Source organism: Rhopilema esculentum, chromosome 16 (genome assembly GCF_057945365.1).
Source record: "Rhopilema esculentum isolate cy_ngs chromosome 16, ASM5794536v1, whole genome shotgun sequence".
Taxonomy (NCBI): Eukaryota; Metazoa; Cnidaria; class Scyphozoa; order Rhizostomeae; family Rhizostomatidae; genus Rhopilema; species Rhopilema esculentum.
In genome coordinates, this window is record NC_142830.1 from 10321961 (window position 1) to 10339758 (window position 17798).

General features: G+C 37.0%; 3 protein-coding genes across 6 annotated transcripts in view; 1 reads left to right on the forward strand and 2 right to left on the reverse strand.

The window, feature by feature from the left end:
• The window catches only part of LOC135682336 (signal transducer and activator of transcription 5B), a 24721-nt gene extending 12563 nt beyond the window's left edge, over positions 1 to 12158 (forward strand). For 3 of the 4 annotated variants that reach the window (XM_065197187.2, XM_065197189.2, XM_065197190.2), the window contains 14 exons: positions 784 to 823; positions 2067 to 2120; positions 2925 to 2966; positions 3477 to 3551; positions 4042 to 4134; positions 4278 to 4416; positions 4967 to 5022; positions 5348 to 5442; positions 5999 to 6135; positions 6608 to 6674; positions 6943 to 7025; positions 8601 to 8661; positions 9035 to 9074; positions 10775 to 12158. In XM_065197187.2, coding sequence (XP_065053259.2) covers positions 784 to 823; positions 2067 to 2120; positions 2925 to 2966; positions 3477 to 3551; positions 4042 to 4134; positions 4278 to 4416; positions 4967 to 5022; positions 5348 to 5442; positions 5999 to 6135; positions 6608 to 6674; positions 6943 to 7025; positions 8601 to 8661; positions 9035 to 9074; positions 10775 to 10996 — 1204 coding nt within the window. In that variant the 3' untranslated portion in view covers positions 10997 to 12158. Of the gene's footprint in view, positions 1 to 783; positions 824 to 2066; positions 2121 to 2924; positions 2967 to 3476; positions 3552 to 4041; positions 4135 to 4277; positions 4417 to 4966; positions 5023 to 5347; positions 5443 to 5998; positions 6136 to 6607; positions 6675 to 6942; positions 7026 to 8600; positions 8662 to 9034; positions 9075 to 10749 lie in introns of all 4 variants that reach the window. The other variant, XM_065197188.2, reaches the window with a different exon arrangement.
• The window catches only part of LOC135682338 (aladin), a 310265-nt gene that overhangs the window by 225224 nt on the left and 67243 nt on the right, over positions 1 to 17798 (reverse strand). The gene's annotated exons all lie outside the window — the stretch shown is intronic.
• Positions 11991 to 16512, reverse strand: LOC135682335 (major facilitator superfamily domain-containing protein 6). Its single transcript, XM_065197186.2, has 2 exons — positions 14874 to 16512; positions 11991 to 14164 (listed from the first exon to the last, which is right to left on the reverse strand). The coding sequence occupies exons 1-2, from the start codon at positions 16510 to 16512 to the stop codon at positions 13266 to 13268; spliced, it is 2538 nt and encodes an 845-aa protein (XP_065053258.2). The 3' UTR covers positions 11991 to 13265.

The following is a 17798-nucleotide window of genomic DNA, read 5'->3' on the forward strand; positions in this document are numbered from 1 at the left end:
CGATTGGCTGATTTAAACAATAAGGTTTCTAATCATCCAACGCTGTCTCTGATTGGTTGCAATCGCTAATCATTCTTCAATGTCCATCCAGCATGAATTTTACTCTGTTGGACCCCAAAAATAATAAAGGCTTCATTCGCTTGATTTTTATATTTCATCGTTCAGTTTTTAGTTTTTAATAATTTTGCCGATTTATCAAAATCTTGTGATAGCTCCATCAAAGAACTCTTGTCTCTGTGAATGTATCCAGAACCCTTTTTATGAGGAGCTAAAAAACCGTTTGTCAAATGAAGTCACACAAGAAAACAAATAATTGGAATATATTATCAGTTATATTTTGCATCATAAAAGATTGTCGTTTGAAATCGTTACTGAGCCTATGTTCGAGATTTCCGAGCAACCGGAATAACTTGGAGGGCTTTAATTTTTCCAGAAAGAACCTGACGTTTTGGAGAAGAATTGACGAATTGTTTGAAAATACTTGACGAATTGAAAGCTTCTTTTCAACTTTTAAACGTTATATCTTACGTCGTAACGTCCACTTTTTACTATTTTGGTATTACAGATAATTTTCCAAACTTCAAAGAATTTTTATTATGTGAAAGTCTAGGATAGACCTTTTAAACTGCTCGCTTGAAATCATTCAGGAAATAAGTTTTTACTGGTATTACCGCGACATTACTTGTACCGGAATATGGGGAGTTTTGTTAAAAACCGGGAGATTTAGATTAAAAACCAGGACACTTACCAGGTCTGTAATAAATATTTGTTTATCTTCAATAGAGATACTGGTAGCTGTGGTGAAATTCTGAACAACAGAAGCGTGAGTTGACTTTGCTATTTATTATGACATTTCAAGCGAGCTTTGTTAGAGCGTCGCTCAATAATTGTTAACACTAGCGTCAATCAGTTATCTGTTTATGATGGTAACCCAAGGGTAATATTTAATTGGCTTGCCCAAAAAATGCAGGTACGTGGGGTAATAAGTAGTTTCTCTCATACACGAAAAAAGTTTTGCTAGGCCTGACACGGAAGATCTGCACCCGTGGGTGTTAAAAACTTTCAACAAAAGATAAATCATGACAATTTATGACAATTTATGCTGATGATACCAGCCAAGAGACAAAGTACAATTCCACAAGGCTGGCTTTCGATTAAGACCTGAGAAAAGATATTAGGTAGCCAAAGGAAATACATTATAAATGAATGCCCTATTCACCTTACATTTTGAACAATTTTTAACAGGAAAACTTCTTTGTACTCAGTTTTGGACTGTAAATTGGAATTAAGAAATATAATTTTTAGTCTACATTTACGTTTTGTTGGTTTTATGTCAGTTCATATTTATTTAAGGGATTTCACTGTGGCTAGCGACTGCGGGTGAAAAGTTTCATCTGAAACAATTTTTGTCCCTTCTAAGTTTTTAAACTTTAGACAATCAAACTTCAATACAAGCATATGCTATATGAAAAACTGTCCGTTGACTGAAAGTAAAATGGTAAACCCTATTCTGAGCTTCAAAAATGGTAAATCCTAATTCTCCTTCAGCTAAACAGGCATCGTCGATTTATGTTTCAAAAGGCCTTTTTTAAATCAAAGATTCTAATCATTTTAGATGAAGAATTTGAATTAGGAAAATATTTTTGAATACTTGAATGTTTCATATTCAATTATATTGTAATTAGCGCTTTACTAGAAAGTTGACTTTTTTTTTCTTCAGAATCATCTTTAGAAATGTATTGTATTTTAGACTGAATGCACCTTCAAAATCACCACTAGCTGATGGGCTACCCTTCTTGAATATATTTATATCGAATCAAGTTATAACCAAGCCAACGTTTAGTTTTTGATATTCTGCAGCAGTTTTATATCAGCAATCGAAAATATTGTGTAGGGAAATTTTACACCAAGTGCTAGCATTTGTTGGCGTTATCATTTCAAGGTGACATTACCAGACAATATACTTTAAACAAGAAAGATTCGAGCTTTTATGCTACTAATTGTTAGTAGGATATGCTTCGGGTATTGTATGTTTGCTTTGAGCTGACTTTATGTTGCGTTCTTAGGTAATGGAGTACGACCAGCAATTGAATGCGCTACATGCAGACTTTAAAAATTTGGTAAGTTCCTCATTCCAAACTATTCATTTTGTCGTGTTTCTCCTATACCTTCAATTACTGGTGCGAGGACGGCTCAGAGGCTAAGGTCACGGACTATAGATTAGAGGGTCTGGGTTCGTGTCTCTGTCATGACCAGACCTTCACCGAGAGTGAGGAGAGTTGCCAGCTCTCTGTTGTTCCAGGCGTAGGAATCACGAAGTGTGGTCACACCGAGAAGAAGGACCAGGACACTGCTCGATGAGCATAAGCTTCTCAGTGTCCTAAAAGCTACCTTTGGATGCTGATGGAGAAAAAGTACAACAAATACATTTTGCATTACAATTGACATGATGTCAAACAGGCTGAATTTGAAATTCAACAACTTATGATTTAGGAGATGTGATTAAAGGCATTCAGTGGATATCACGATTGATAAAATTAAGTCATGAGAATTCAAGAACCGATACTTGTTTTCTTTTTTTGACCCTTTTCTTGCAGACACTGATTTCATCTGTATTCTTCTATAAATTTTCCCAATCGCGTCATTTTGAGGAACAAAGAAATATTTAAACGGAAAATTTTGACTGCAATGGTATATCTATAAAAAGTGCTTTAAGAAGCACACAATTGAGTCTATTTTGCGTGTGCTCCTTAAATCGTTTTTCATTAGGTGGATCTTTAATGATCTTTATTTATTTTAGTTGTGATGGAAAAGCAGGGAAATTTTGCGAAAAACGTTTTTTTAAAGCTTCAAATGTATTTTGTTGACCATTTATTAAAGAATAAATCATTTGAGGGTGACAAAATTTTTCTTGTTTCTTTTAGTCCTTGAAGAAAATAAAGCGTCAGGACAGAAAAGGACAAGAGGTTTTAACCGTTTTAACCGTTTCAACCGTTTTAACCGTTTGTTTTTCTAGCTATTTGATTGCCCAGTCCTCATGAGATGATGATCTGTGACATACCTTCACTGTCAAGACAGGGGGCTGTATCTGAGAGAGGGTCATGAAAAGTTAGTTTATGAAGAAGCAGACGAAAAAAGCCTCTTATTTTGTCCACTGATCTTACTGACAACAAATGTTTTGTCGACCAACTGAAAGTTCTAACGACCAGCTCCTTAAAAATGGGAGTGGTTTGTCACAATAATGACGTAATCGATGGCTAGATCTTTGTATCATTAATCTTCGAAAATTTTAGTACTAGATGATGTTTAAATTGTTCAGTGTACAACTGCACCCTACTATTCTTCTTTTTTATGAATTTTGGTGTGAGAATATTTTTACTGAATGCGTTTATGTGTTGCTGTGGTCGGAGTAGAACAAATTTGCAATTGTTGCCTGATTCCATCTCTGTATTTATGTGAATATTTTCTCAATTCAGTCTGTGCTAGAAGCGAAAAGCTGTTTGGTGTTCTCTGCAGCGATAACAATTGGAGGAGAAAAGCTTCCAGTTATGGTAAGGAAGCTCCATCAAAATTGAGCATGAGAACAATTTCTATTTGTTTTGTGTTGGTATTAATTGGTAGGAAAACATTCAATTTTATGTGAACTTGTTTAGTGCATCAGCTGTGATACCCGGATACATCAATACATGTTGAACAACATCGTATAGGCAAACTTAAAGTGCTTATTTCGTATTATATTTCTTATTTCTGTAGTTAAGCTATGTATGCAACTTTGTGCTGAAACGTATTTGCTATCAAGTTTGCCAATAACTTGAGCTCATTTTAACTGGTTGCCTTGAAATGTTTTCTCAACCAAACTTCTCAATGCCTTTAAATAGCTAGGTATTTTTCAAACACTACTAAAACGACTAGCCAAATTTGATCAATAATTGCCCTTCTGTCTGTCGCTACAGTACTATTTATACGTGCGAGAATAATAGTTTCTGCTAATTCTTAGATACCATCGCAATTATCTATTTTCTGTTTCTATTTTTCTTTTAGTGTATGTCTGTACCAGTTGTGGTTGTTGTGCATGGCAACCAAGGCCCAAATTCTGAAGCAACGATATTTTGGGACAACTTTTTTTCAAACCCGGTTGGTATTTTTCAATGGTATATGTGTGTTAGTAGAATTTGTGGCCAAATATGGCCCTTGATTCTAAAGATGCAATTTTTGTGAACAGTTTTCATTTGACAACATCGTAGATTGTATTAAGATTTTTGTGCCGGACTCAACAGGACCGAGAACCTTTCGAGGTGCCAGAGGAAGTCGACTGGGATGAAATGTCCTTCGCTCTTAATGCAAGATGGGCAATGACGACAGAGTGTGACTTGAAAGAAGAGCATTTGGAATATCTAGGCTCGAAATTGTTTCAAAGTATGTTGTTTTTTGTAATTTAGCAGAAATCTTTAGGAATGTCAACATTTTCTGTTTGTTCACGGTGTCAGGTTTGCAGTCAGTGAGATAAGTGTATCTTATGATCACGATTTTATATTCAGATTTTTGTCAAACGACTGATTCCGGAAAGCTTTGATGATGCCACACGAATAACGCAATGTTCGAATGACTTCGACCATGTAGCAGATTATGGCAGTTGTTTCCGGCGGATCGCTGTCTCTGCCATATGATTTGCCTATACAGAGAGGAATACAAGCGTAATTCCTAAATTTAAAGACAAAAGTTTCATGCTTTTGAATTTTGTAGGATTCGTAAGCGGGAATTGACTGCAAAGACAGTCTGATGCAAAAGTCTTTTTGGCCACAGATTTTTGCGTCTACAGATTGTTTTGTGCCCTAAAATTGCCCTCCCCTTAGAGAGGCACTTAATCTGAGGACCATTTATTTCAGTATTAGTTGAGAAGGTCTTCATCAAACAATTAATCTGCATGTACCTTTTTCCTATTGAATCTTGAGTTTTCGCATCTTAGATTGTGAGAAATCCCAAAGCAGCCGTAAGAAGGTATCTTGGCATGCATTTAATAAGGTAAGAACCAGACTATTTCAAGCCTTTGCTTGCTAGCAAAGATACTTTTTAGTATTGTATAAAGGCATTCGAGCTGAGTCTTATATGGACTTCAAAATATTATGGCAATGTTTCTAAGAATAACGATAACTATCACAGTTTCAACGACCGTCATCACGGGCCTCATCTTTCATTTTGCCCTAGGCCCCAGAAAAGCTCTCGGGGGTCTGACTACATTAACCATTACTTTGTTTAGAAACCAACATCGGTATTGTTAAATCCTTTGTAAATATGTTTTTAATTATCCAAGACTTGTTGTGATTTAAGGTTTGCTTCTTGTTGCTAGGAGCCGTTGAAGGGTCGCAATTTTACTTTCTGGGAATGGTTTCATTCAGGAATGGAGGTGGTGAAAAGGCATCTTAAAGATCATTGGAAAGAGGGGTGATTTGCATTTTTGTTTTGTATTTCTGAATGTTAAGTCCAGTCATTCTATTCAGTAAAAAAAGACAGAAAACTTTCGAAAAGATTCAATGTTCTCAGGAGTTTAATGAAAAGGATTAATTGGATTACTCTGCAAAACAACACCCTATCTAGGTGTTTATCTCTTTTTACATGACCCCTGATGGCATAAAAGGCATAGTAAAGGTCTCTTTCAGTTTAGTTCATCCTGTCTGCAAGAAGACAAAGAGATGTACAAGACTATTTTATGAAACGACATGGAACCTTTCCAAAGAGACAAATGTCGATATTCTTCATAGACTTCCTGATAAACAGTCAAGTTTTTTGTACAGAATGACTTGTCTATACTATCAAGTTTAATCCGACATTTTACCATAGTTATCATGAGCTGAATTACTTGGAGAGGATCAGAAGGATCCCCCCCTACCCTAGCTACCATTGAAAATGTAGACCCTTGACCCAGGCTTATTGTAAAATAGTACAAATTTCCTGATGAAAAATAGTTGTTGCTTTATACTTTGTTTTTTGCCACATCTAGATATCTTGAGTTCATGTCAAGAGAAGAGGCTCGCAAGAAACTGAATGACATGTGTGTTGGGACGTTTATAATAAGATTCAGTGACGGAGAAGTTGGAGGGGTCAGCATTGCTTGGGTTATTGAGAAAGAAGGGGGAGGTGAGCCCTTTTTTCTGCTGTTTTATTTTTTCACGTGGATTTCACGTGGAAAAAGCTTATTTTATTCTTGAATGAACACTGCTAGAAACCAGTAACGTAGCCAGAATGGTGAGCTTAGGGGGCAAAGGCGAGTTGAGCAGGGGGAAATTAATGGACCACACCCTTTTGAACATCAGAAAACGCTCTTTTTCAAAGAGAAGTTTTTTGCCATTGGATGGGGGGCGTCCGCCCCCTCTTGCCACCCCCTTGCTATGCCACTACTCGAAACCTTGTTCATCAGAAAACGGCGTAGAAAAGCTGTTAACCCTTCTCTTGTCAATGAGCCAAAACTTTTAAAACTGTTCTCCAATTGAAAGCAATGCACGGAACGAATCCTTTTGCTTTTGATATTCTGTTCACGATTGTCAGCCGTACTCTTTCAACTTCTTCTGGACTCGGTTTAAAATGAATCTGCGCCTTTTTTTTATTCTAGGCGCTGATATATGGAATGTGCAGCCGTGGACTACGAAGGATTTCAACATCAGATCTCTTGCAGACAGGTATGAAAAGCTCTCATGATAACACTAATTTCTTCTTTATGCAAAATTATATTGAAATTCCAGAACTTGTTCTTAAAATAGGAAAGATCTCCCCCTCATATGATAATCTGAATTTAGCCTACAAACTCATCCAAGTATTCAAATCTCTTGATCCCAGCAATGATTCATGCATCCCTATGATTTTTCCAGTCACACACCCAGTGCTCCAGTATAAAGAATGACTCGCTATATTCTCTGTTTCTATCGCCGTTTTATTATTTTTTTTAAGGATCTTTGATTTGGATCTGTTGAAATACGTCTATCCTGGTGTTGAGAAGGAGCATGCGTTTGGAAAATTCAGATCACAAGACTGTGAGTAGATAACACAACGAAGTTTGTAGCTATCTTGGTAGTTTACCCATGGATTTAGAGCTAGGTTGCGTAGGGGCTGAGTCCCTCTTTGATAACGCCAAAAAGTAACCCTTATTTACTTTTTTTGTTGATTTTTGGACAATTTCTTTGTGAATCTCTCATTTTTTGGGAAGGTTTTTTCAAAGTCCTACACCCGTAAGTTCACCCTATTCTGCATACTTGTTTCAGGACTTCTTCTCGGTTACTTAGTAACATTGATAAACAACCTTTATCGGTCATACTGAAAATTTGAAACTTTTCTTAATATACTTATTTGTGTGACACTTTTGTAAGAAAGCCTGATTTTTTTCTGGACTGCAAACCACCAGGAGGGTTCAAATCCCGAACATAAAGTGTGTCACATTTCATTAATTGTCTTGTGGAATATTTCTGAAGTGTGCTGGACTAAAAAGTCGTTCATTAGCGGCACGAATTTTTGGTAGTAATTTTATGCCTTTTGAAAATGCTGTATTTCCTTATGCATTATGGTACAACTTTTCTTCCTCAATTTTTTTGAAGACATTTTATTAGCGAGTAGTGCATGCGAAAGTGGGGCGTGATGCGGAAAGACTCATGAAATGTTGCTTTATTTCCTCTAGTAAACACCTCGACTCAAATATTGCTTTATTTCCTCTAGTAAACACCTAGACTCAAATAAGCGCCTCTCTCAAAAACGCCCTTGCTTCTAAAAGCCCTTTCTTATAAGCTGCGCTCACCGTTACATCACCACATACGCCACTCACATATACGAAAACGCTTGGAAAAGAGTACTGCGGCATTGATGATGCCTTTTTTATCCCGTTAGAGTATTGCAACACCTTCCAAATCATCTCCTTTGTTTCTTTTTGCGTTGAAAAGCAAAAGCTTTGAAAAGCAATTTCTTCCTTTCTTTGTAATGAGTCGTTCCCACCAAATTATTTGATGTCAGAGCCATCAGTATTTGTTATTGGCAGTTACGAATAGTATCTATTAGTAGTCAATTAAGAGGTACCTGCAAAAACCGTTACAAATTTAGCGAGGAAAATTAAAGGAAAGATCAATAACGAAATAGGAAAAAAGGTAATTTGAAAGGAAAGAAACTAAACATGATATGATGTGAAACATATCAAGGAAAAAATTGCTAAAGTTTTCCTGCGAGATTTTTCCTCGCACTTCTTCTGTGGGTACCTTATCCGATCCGGACGTTGGCGATCATGGTTCTCCACACTGCCCTGTTTTTGGTGTTACAAAGCAATTCCACTTCCCCTCTATCCAGTACATTTGCTCAGGCTAGAGATATATGTAAGCCGTGGTCTTCCTCTGCTCTTTTTGCCTTCAATTTTCCCTGTCACTACTAGATGTTCTATCTATCTTCCTCGCACTATCAATGTCAATACCATCTATTGTTGATATTTCTGACAACATCAAAGACAAGGAATTTGGTATCTCTTCAACCTAACGAAATTTAGAGGCTAATCGTTACAGCTGCGATCTCCTCATTGTTACTTCATGTTTAGATGCTGCTTTGTTAATGCAAAGTCCTTCTTTTGAAAACAGACTACCCGCGTGAACCTGGCCCAGATGGATATGTCATGGCCAGCATTATGGCGAGAATCAAGTAAGGATTTTGTTCACTCATATTTAGATTTGCGTTATTTTGATAGCTTTAATGTCCATTTCAAACTTCGCTTTGTTTTTCCTTTAGGCATTTTCATTACATAAACGCATTTTAATGACCACATTGATTCTAAATAGATGATATTCATGATGAAAATTGTGCGTGTTGTTCTAGAATGATGATTTGCTTGTTTTCCCATACTCATAACAGCAAAATGCTAAGCTAACTTTGTTTCGATCATCAGTTCTTTTACAGTGTCGCATTATGATTAGCTATTGGTTATATAAGGCTATGCCAGGCCTTCCAATGCTTGCAAACTTGTCATTACACAAACCGGGCAATTAATACATTGAATGTATTTTTTCTGTTTCAGTTGCAATCAGCAGCAGCAGCATCCGGCAGCGTCAAGAATGGTAAGTAGGGAACAGACTGCCCTCGCCACAAGCTTTGTTTCTTAGTCACTTTCCTGACCGGTGTGAGCAAGGACGCCCACTTCTCGCCGCAGTTAGGGCCGGATTAAGCAAGGTGCAATTGGTGCTGCAACATTAGGCCCTTTCCGCAATAGGCTTAGATAAAACAGACAAGAGTTATTCTAAAGCTGAAAAGGCCTAAAAGAAGACCCTTTTCTGCTGCAGTATCAGGCCCAATTCAGGCTTAATCCGACACTGGCCGTGGTGTTGTGCCGCTACAACGGATCAGAACATCGATAAAGTGATTCAGAAGCGAGGGTTTGTGGCAGGTCAAGCTACGAACTTTCAAGTAACACACGGTTTGATTATGGAGGCTTGAAACTGCTACATTTTAGAAATGAATTAAGAATCACAGCCATGCTCCAACTTAATTAGAAGTATTGCAATTTTAAGCTTCAAAAATGTTCAAAATGAGTGAAACAACATCAAAATGTAATCTTACAAATATAACAAACATAAAAATAAGACTATTAACTGTCAGGTGTGATTATTAAGGGAATGTCTTTTATTGTTGTTCTTCGGCACGAAGTGAGGGAAGTAAAAATCTCGCGAATTAATGATTTATCAGCTATATTGTCGAATGCAATTTAATTAAGTCAAGTGTTATTTAAGACGGATAGTTTTAGAAGTTATTTTCAACCAAGCAAATTTCCAAGCAATTAAAAATTGCATACGTTGAATGATTAGCGATACGGTCATGAAATGACTTGGTATTTTTCATCGCAATAAGGTAAACAACACCTATAAATTAAATCTCATTGATTTAAATCTTATATTTGACATCGATGTTTTCTTCTTACTCAAAAACTTACTCAATATATATTTACGCTAGAAGGTGTGAATTTAGTGTCTTTAGGAAAGTCATTTCTTTTCTTTTAAAACGCAGTTGGAAGTAAAAATAGTTGGTGTTGAAAATAGAGTTATAACAGATCTTATATGACCTTTTGCGGTCTTCAAACACTCCAAAGACAATCAATACATAAAAGTGGAGTCTTTTTGCCATGTTTTTGCCGTTCATAGTTATTTCAAAGAGTAGTATTCAATCTTATAGCTTTTCGCTGTTTTTCATGAAAATGGCCATGTATAGCTCCTGGTATTATTTGCAAATTTTTACCCCTAAAGAAGATCATTACTCGCACCCTAACACGCAGAGTTTACGTAACATGGTTTTCATGAGATAAGATAATAGGAAATAGTATAGACTTATAGCTCCAACATTTGATAGACTTCTTTAACTCCATGTTTTACCTCAGACATTCAATAGCTGTAAAATTGCCATGCGGCTTCATAAATGCATGGGACTAAAATTGCTTCTATATACATTTTGTCCTGTATTAAAAGTGAGAATGTCCCAATGATAAAAAAAATCTTGTAACGTATGCTAAGTGATAGGAAAATAATACTTCTTATCAGGTCCTAATACTTCTGTTTCATCATGAGAGTTAAAGGACATGTATTTTTGCGTTCTTGCCTACAGCTTGCAGCGACGAACTTTCACGTTGCTTAACATTTACCCGATCTCAGACTCGTAGATGCAAGTGGCACCGTCTTTTTTTCTTGCGGTAGCTTTTTTGTGGCCTTATTTCACACTAAAGAGCGTTCCGTCCTTTTCTCCTAGTAACCATGCTATCCCTCCATCATAGGACTCGCTTCCCTCCCCTCCTTCTCGTGAAATGCTCGAGTCGCAACTGATAAACAGGTTCAATCCCATGATGAATTTATCTGGGGACAGCGATGCCATGTTCCAGAATGCCGATATTTATGACGAACCAGCTGTTCAACATTTCATTGAAGATATTTTGGCTAACGGTGATGGCAATTCGCCTAGTGTGGAAGATTTTATCCGCAACTTGGAACTGGAGTAATCCCAATCAACACGATGGAAACCATTCTATTAAATATTAGAAAAAGTTCGATTTGGGAATTGTATCTCATAAAATTATAAGCTAATGGTAGATAAAGATATAATAATTATTAACTTTTTCTTTGTCTTTTGAGGCGCAAAACACAATTTGGAATTTCATTAAGGAATTTCATGGTTTCATAAACCGAAGTATTTCTAATATGCCATCTGATAACTTTAGGAAACCTTACCTGATTTCCTCCTGCGAAAAAAGAATTGTGCCTTGCGACTAAAAATGAAAGGCTTTGATTATTGAAATGTTTTCGTATCAAATATCTGTGGTACAGAGTTGCAAAACTTGGTTGAATTACATTATAGGAGAAAAACAGAAGGAAAACTCCGATCATTAGAATTTGCCGCTTTGTGCTACCCCATGCTCAAATGTTTTCAATGTTACCCAGTTTGTCTTCCTTGAGGAAGATCATTGCAGACAAATTTGTGGTGCTAACGCCTTCCCACACAGTCAGTCAAATACTGTTTGGCACAATGAAACTTGAGGAAGGTACGATCAAGTCGCTTTTATAGCCTGTTGCCCTTTCCCGAAAACGAGGCTAGCCAATGAACATTATTCTCCTCACCTCTAACAAACAACAAAGATACCGCTGAGAGATCCCCCACAGAGATATGATTTCGTTTCTGCCCTTCCACATTAAATATCACGTGATTTTGATATTCGTTATAAACTTTGTTTTGATTTCATACAAACGTCAAGTTGCTTCAGACAGCAAACGTGTTTAATTTTTAGAAAGGTAATTAATAGCCTCTGTCTTGTAGTTTTGTATAGTTTAGTTGGTTTGAAAGAGAGACTGTTTTTCGTCATAAAACAGGGAATCTTTCCTGAAATATCTGAGGCATGGCCAGACTGTGTCCATTGAAATAAGTTTAAAGTTATGCTTTGACTTGATATGTATTGAAGAAGATGAGCTTGTCTCTCTTAAAAATGAGAATAGTGCATCTATGGATTTATAGTTTTTATTTTTATCACTGCACTTGTAACTCGTTTCCGGTATTATCAAAACCCGCAGTTTTTTTTAATTTTTTTATTTTCATTTCTGGAATAAAAAGTTGTAGATAAAGCTGCCATAAAGCTGTGTATGAAAGTTTTTGATTTCTTATCAGAATGATTGAAGTGTTTTTTCTTAGCAGCATTCTCTAAATGAAACTACTTCCCTATTCACGGGTGCAATAAAGAAGAAAACGTAGTTTTGCGCAAACAGTTTTGGCATTCGTGTTTTTTGCTTTGCGTTATGTCGCAATTTGTCTTAAGATTGTTCATCTTTTTGCAATGTCACTCATACCCAGTGTGATTATTATGGGCGCACGTTTTTCCCGACAATGTTTCAGATTTTGATTACCTCATGTCTTTACCATGGATACACGGCTTTGCCCTTTTCTGAAGTACTTGTCCTGGTCAAATGAGTTGAAAGTGAGATAAGTTCTAACAGTATTCAGAGCTATATCACATGAGAATGCTGAATCAAGGAAGCCGGCTGACAAGTTAAATAGGATCGCGATATTTTTTCAGCCCTGGCAAGCGGGCCAGCTCAATTTAGCGAGATGTCACATGATCAACATAAGAAGATATGGAAGACGAAGTAGAAGGGCTTGATTTTAGAAAGTCAGAATAGACAAATCAAATTCGAATTACACTCCAATGCCTTCGACTTTTGGAAATGGCAGTGGAAGGAATTTTTGCGACCTTCCACTTTAAAATTTTCTTTGAAAACCACCGACACTAACAAAGATTCTCAACCAACTAATATTTCAAATTTTGTTATAAATCTTGACTCTCAGTATTGGGGATTTCGGTAATGTAATCGTATACGTGGTTTTTCGTCTCGGGAAAGAACCGTGCAAGTCGCTAAAAATTCATTTAGGCTTTTAGAAAATGAGATGACAACAGAAAAAATCATTTTACTCTCGCTTGATGTTTAGGTATGCTCAGTGGAATTATTACGTCACATTTGTTACGAAGTTAACTCCAAGCTTGTCTATCGTCATGTGTTTTATTTGCCTTTTTCCGACTTCGAATTCGATTTCGCAAAACAAACTTTTGTCATTAATAAAATTCTAATCCACATTTGTTCAAATTTTTATTCTATTGTTCAAAGCTAGCATATCCTTGAAGATTTATTGCGGGAATTTTTCTGAAGAAAGGCAACCTATTTACATTTAGACTTACGACAACTATGGTGCATGTTTTTACTATATTTTCTAGCTCCATGACATTGCTATCCTTTTCCAGCTCGCTGACTTTCCAGCAATATATATGTCCCAGAGGGAATAGTCTCGACACTTGTGTATCCGCTTAAGAATTCGAATAGTTTCTTCCAATATTTCATTATGAGAAGCATTGCCAAGTTCACAATGCAACATATCCCAAATATGATAAATGTTGCGTTAGAGCCCATGCTACTCACGACCACTCCTCCAAGCATACCGCCTCCTCCGTGGCCTAAACCCCAATAGATTCCGTGGAGAATGGCCTGAAGTGTTACCTGGACGCCTTCGTTTAGTCCAACGTAACACACGGCTGCCGTCCAAATAGATGCTGAACTAATGCCTTGAAGAATCTCTAGTGGCACAGAGTAAAACGGCTGGGTTATTACCGAGTAAGCAAACAGTCTGAGAACATTGGCCAGTATGCCTATATAAAGTACACTGTCGCAGCCTATTTTGAGTATCAAATAGCCAGAGACAAAGTACATGAAGACCTCGGATGTGCATTGTACCGCTGCGATAATACTGAACAGAAATTGACTTCCTCCCATGTCGTGAAGATGCCAGAAAAGGAACGTATGTGTGAATCCCATTGCGGTACCAGAACATAAAAGTGTTAGTATAAAACAAAGATGCTGGCAATCGGCAAATAACGTGAACGCCTCCCAAAACGACTCGCGGTATGACGCATCCCCTACCGGGTCAAATCTGAAGAACATGGCACAAATAAAAGCAAGCACCATAACAACTGCATACACATAGAACGAAAGCACGTAATCGATGTGTTTTGGATCTGCGCATAAGTTTATCTCTTGTGTGACGCTGACAATTGCCCCCACAATGAATGCTCCAATACCCCATCCAAAAGCCCCCCAAAGCCGCTGCTGTCCGTACCGATACTTATCATCTCCTGCAGAAGAGAAAACAAAATTTGTTTACAGTATGAAAAAATCAAATCAAGAGTCAGATTGGTGAGTTTTTTTGGTATTTCTCTTTTCATGAAAACTTTTGTTTAAAGCTAGACTTCAGCAAATTTAGAACATTCTGCGGAGTTCAATTAACAGAATTCTTGTTTTCCATGTTTTAACATAATCAAAAATGTAGATAATGCTTACATATTCGTGATAGAACTGTCCACTTACCAAAGGAACATTTTGGTGGCTTGGAAGGTTTTTGACAGTTAAAAGAATGATTAGGACGTCACTAGTAAGTATCACTTTAATGAACCTTAACTACTAGTGTAAATAAAGAAACGACCGATTAGTCCCCAATGTCGTTGTTATGCATAGTGACGTGCAAAAAATTGACAAATTGTAACCTACATGTTTCCAGAAATCGTTTTTAATTGTTCATTAAAATGCAGCATTTTTTTACGCATTTCGATAACCATTTAATGACAATTTCGATGACCTCGGAACGGTTGACTGACGGGACACAGTGCCTCTAAACAGATGGCATCGATTCGAATTCACCCCCTAGTTAGGTGTTACACAAGGTTGTATTCTGGGCCTTTTTCTGTTCAACTGTTACAAAAATGCATATACATACAGTACGTAAAGGCAGAAGCTCAGCAGCAAGGTAATGCTAACTAACTTCTCTAGTAACTGTCGTTAACTCACCTAAAGCTTGAAGGGTTGCTGTATCTGACAGTGTTGCAGCTGGAGATGAAAGGATTGTTCCGCATATTGTTATTGCCAATAATATGTTGAATATCTTTGTTGTCTCGATACTCTGCGCGCCATTTACGATCTCTGACGAATTTGTAGGATCAGCTCTATTCAAAACTGGCCAAAATACTTCACCAGCTGCTCTTAGTGAATCAAACTCTTCACGCAAACCCTCCTTCGCTAGTACTCGTTGGTTGGGCAGTATGCTCTCTGCATAATACTCTCCCCCTTTGTTAGTGTTTAATACATCTTGCATATACTCATCTGATTTTTCATCAACAAAATCATCATTAGATGGGCTATCGTTGTCGCCTTTGAGGTCTACCACAGCACGACGCATCCTTACATCGGTAACTTTATCACCGAGTAATCCAGTTTCACTTTTCTTCTTTTTTGGCAACAAAGTTGCATTCTCGTTTGAATGGCCTAATACCTGGTTGGGTTCCATCTTCTTCAATTTCGTGTATGGATTTTTGTTGGTTTTTATACTGCTTTTATCATGAAATTTTGAATTTGTTTCTGATTGATGAGACTGTCTTCTGTTTCTATGGAACATAATCTTAAGAAGTTTCACAAAATTTTTCCCATTTCTTTTCTGTTTACTTTCCTTATTTGAGCTGTTTAGCTTTCTATTTAAACTGAGCTTGTTTATGATATCCTTGTTTAATGTTTCATTTATGCTAAGCCGCGAATCTTTATCTTTATTTAGCTGCGTCTTAAGGAGCTGTTTATCTAATGTTGTTTGTTTTTCATATAGTGATGACTTTATGCTTTCTTCTGCCGTTTTCACCTTCTCATTTAGATAGCCTTTTATTTCGTCAGCTTGTAGTCTTCCATCGTCCCTGTAGCTACTAACTCCTTCGTCTTCCAAGCTGTTTTCCAAGTCCTCATCGGGTACATCATAATCTTTGTTATCAAAGCTAGGCTTACCGTTTTGCTTATCGCCAAAATGTCTTAACCTGTCTATTTCATCTTCGTCTGTACCGAATCCGGGCTTGGAAATATTGTCCTTCTTTAAAACCACTGGCTCGATGTTCGGCCAGTTAAAATCTTGATCATCGACGTCATCTATCATGGGCAAATACGTCAAATTCAATGAGCAGCCCGGCTCGTACTGTGAAGGCTTGACCAATGATATACTATAATTTGAGGCTAACCAAGCCCCAATTGACATGAGCAGGATCCATTTACTGACATTGTATGTATCTGCAAGAACACCCCATAGAGGTGATGCACACATCTGTATGAATGGCCTTAGGCCTATCAAGATTCCAACTTGATGAGGAGAGAGCCAAAGTTGTTTGTAGAACACTGCCAAGTAAGGAAAAAGTGCTCCAATGGCACCGAAGAATAAGAAATAGAAGGCTTTGTATACAATCAACCCTCTGTTTAATTCTGGACAACATTTCTTTTTTTCTTCATTTGCTTCTTCATCGACGTCTTCTGATGTTTCATAATGATAAATCTTCGATAGATTGGTAGTATCATTTTCGTCTGAATAAGAAGACAATTCTCTATCTTCTTCATTTTGTTCCATTAAACTTACTGAAGAGCCTCTATCCATCGGCCTGAAATTGGTAGATTTGAACATACCTGCAATTAATACAGCGCTACCGTTGTTGAAATTTACAAAAAGCTTTGAAAATAAACGTTCTGAAAAGATTCAGCCAACAAATATTTTCCTTTCAACGAATGACAGTGAATTTCTTGCCAGTAAGTTTCAACGACGTATCCGCTTTGCTGCTAGCTAGGCTACCATCAACTAATTTCAATGCTTCAGACTTTGATATGTAGGCCTTATGCTGATTTCCGTTATGTGTAGGCCATTTTGTCATCGAATGTTTCCTTTCCGTCCTGGGGCGGCTTTTAAAGCAGCAATCAAACAGAGATCATCTCTAAGATATCATACCTTTGATTTGTAATTACTTGCACAATCGTGCCATTCCTGTTTTTCCAGAAATACTTGTTATTTTAAGGCGAATTTCAGCATATCCTACTGACAGGTATTTGCTCAGCTTTTCAAAACCAGTGATTTCAATCTTCTATACGGCTAGCAATTTGAACACTGAGATTTACTTTGGATAGAAATTCCGGCTCGAATAAAGCAGTTATTTTTCCCCTCCATGAAAATACGTCTTTGATTTTGTATATACTTTTTTCTTCATCTTCAAATGTCATCATTTTTGCTCACTAGCATAGCTTCCACACTAATTGTTCCGCTTGCTCCAAATGTGTTGTCTATATTCATTCACTTCCATAGGCAATATTAAACTGTTAATTTCCATGGGTTTCTTGTTATTTTGAATTAGCAAAATGTGTGTTGTGCTACAGTACCTGTTGTTTCAAAGGCACATTACCCGTTACGATTGTCGGCCTTTAGTGGATTTCAATTACTTTGTTTAAAGAGGCCCAGTCAACCAATCGAGTTTAGAGTGCATTTGAATTAGCCAATAGAAACCTTAAAAAGTCACGTGTTAACGATCCAACTTTTGATATTCCTTAGTCCTATACGTGAGACAACAAAATACACCTAAACTCTGCACTGGAGTAATTACGTTGTACCTGATCATGTTTGATTTCAGGAGAAGCGTTAGACGGTGCCTCAAATTTCATTCCAAGAAACATTATCTATCAACAACACTTGAGATTGATTTCTCATGAGTTTGATGCAATGATGGGAGGTGTGTCTTAAACACAAAACAAAGTTCCAATACACTTGCAAATAATAAGTTTTGGCTGATTTTACTAATTTCCGAAAAACATTAACCTAGTTCTATCTAACACGATGCATAGCTGTCTCGGCTTTCTCCCTCTAACGAGGTAATAAGCGGCTATGATCTTTGACCATAAACTGCAGGTGACCAGTTGGCCTAAACA

Coding starts and splice junctions, on each gene's coding strand:
- LOC135682335 (XM_065197186.2), bottom strand. CDS start 16,512: ATGTTCAAATCTACCAATTTCAGGCCGATGGATAGAGGCTCTTCAGTA. Junction 14,165..14,873: donor AGCAACCCTTCAAGCTTTAG/GTGAGTTAACGA, acceptor TCTCTTCTGCAG/GAGATGATAAGTATCGGTAC.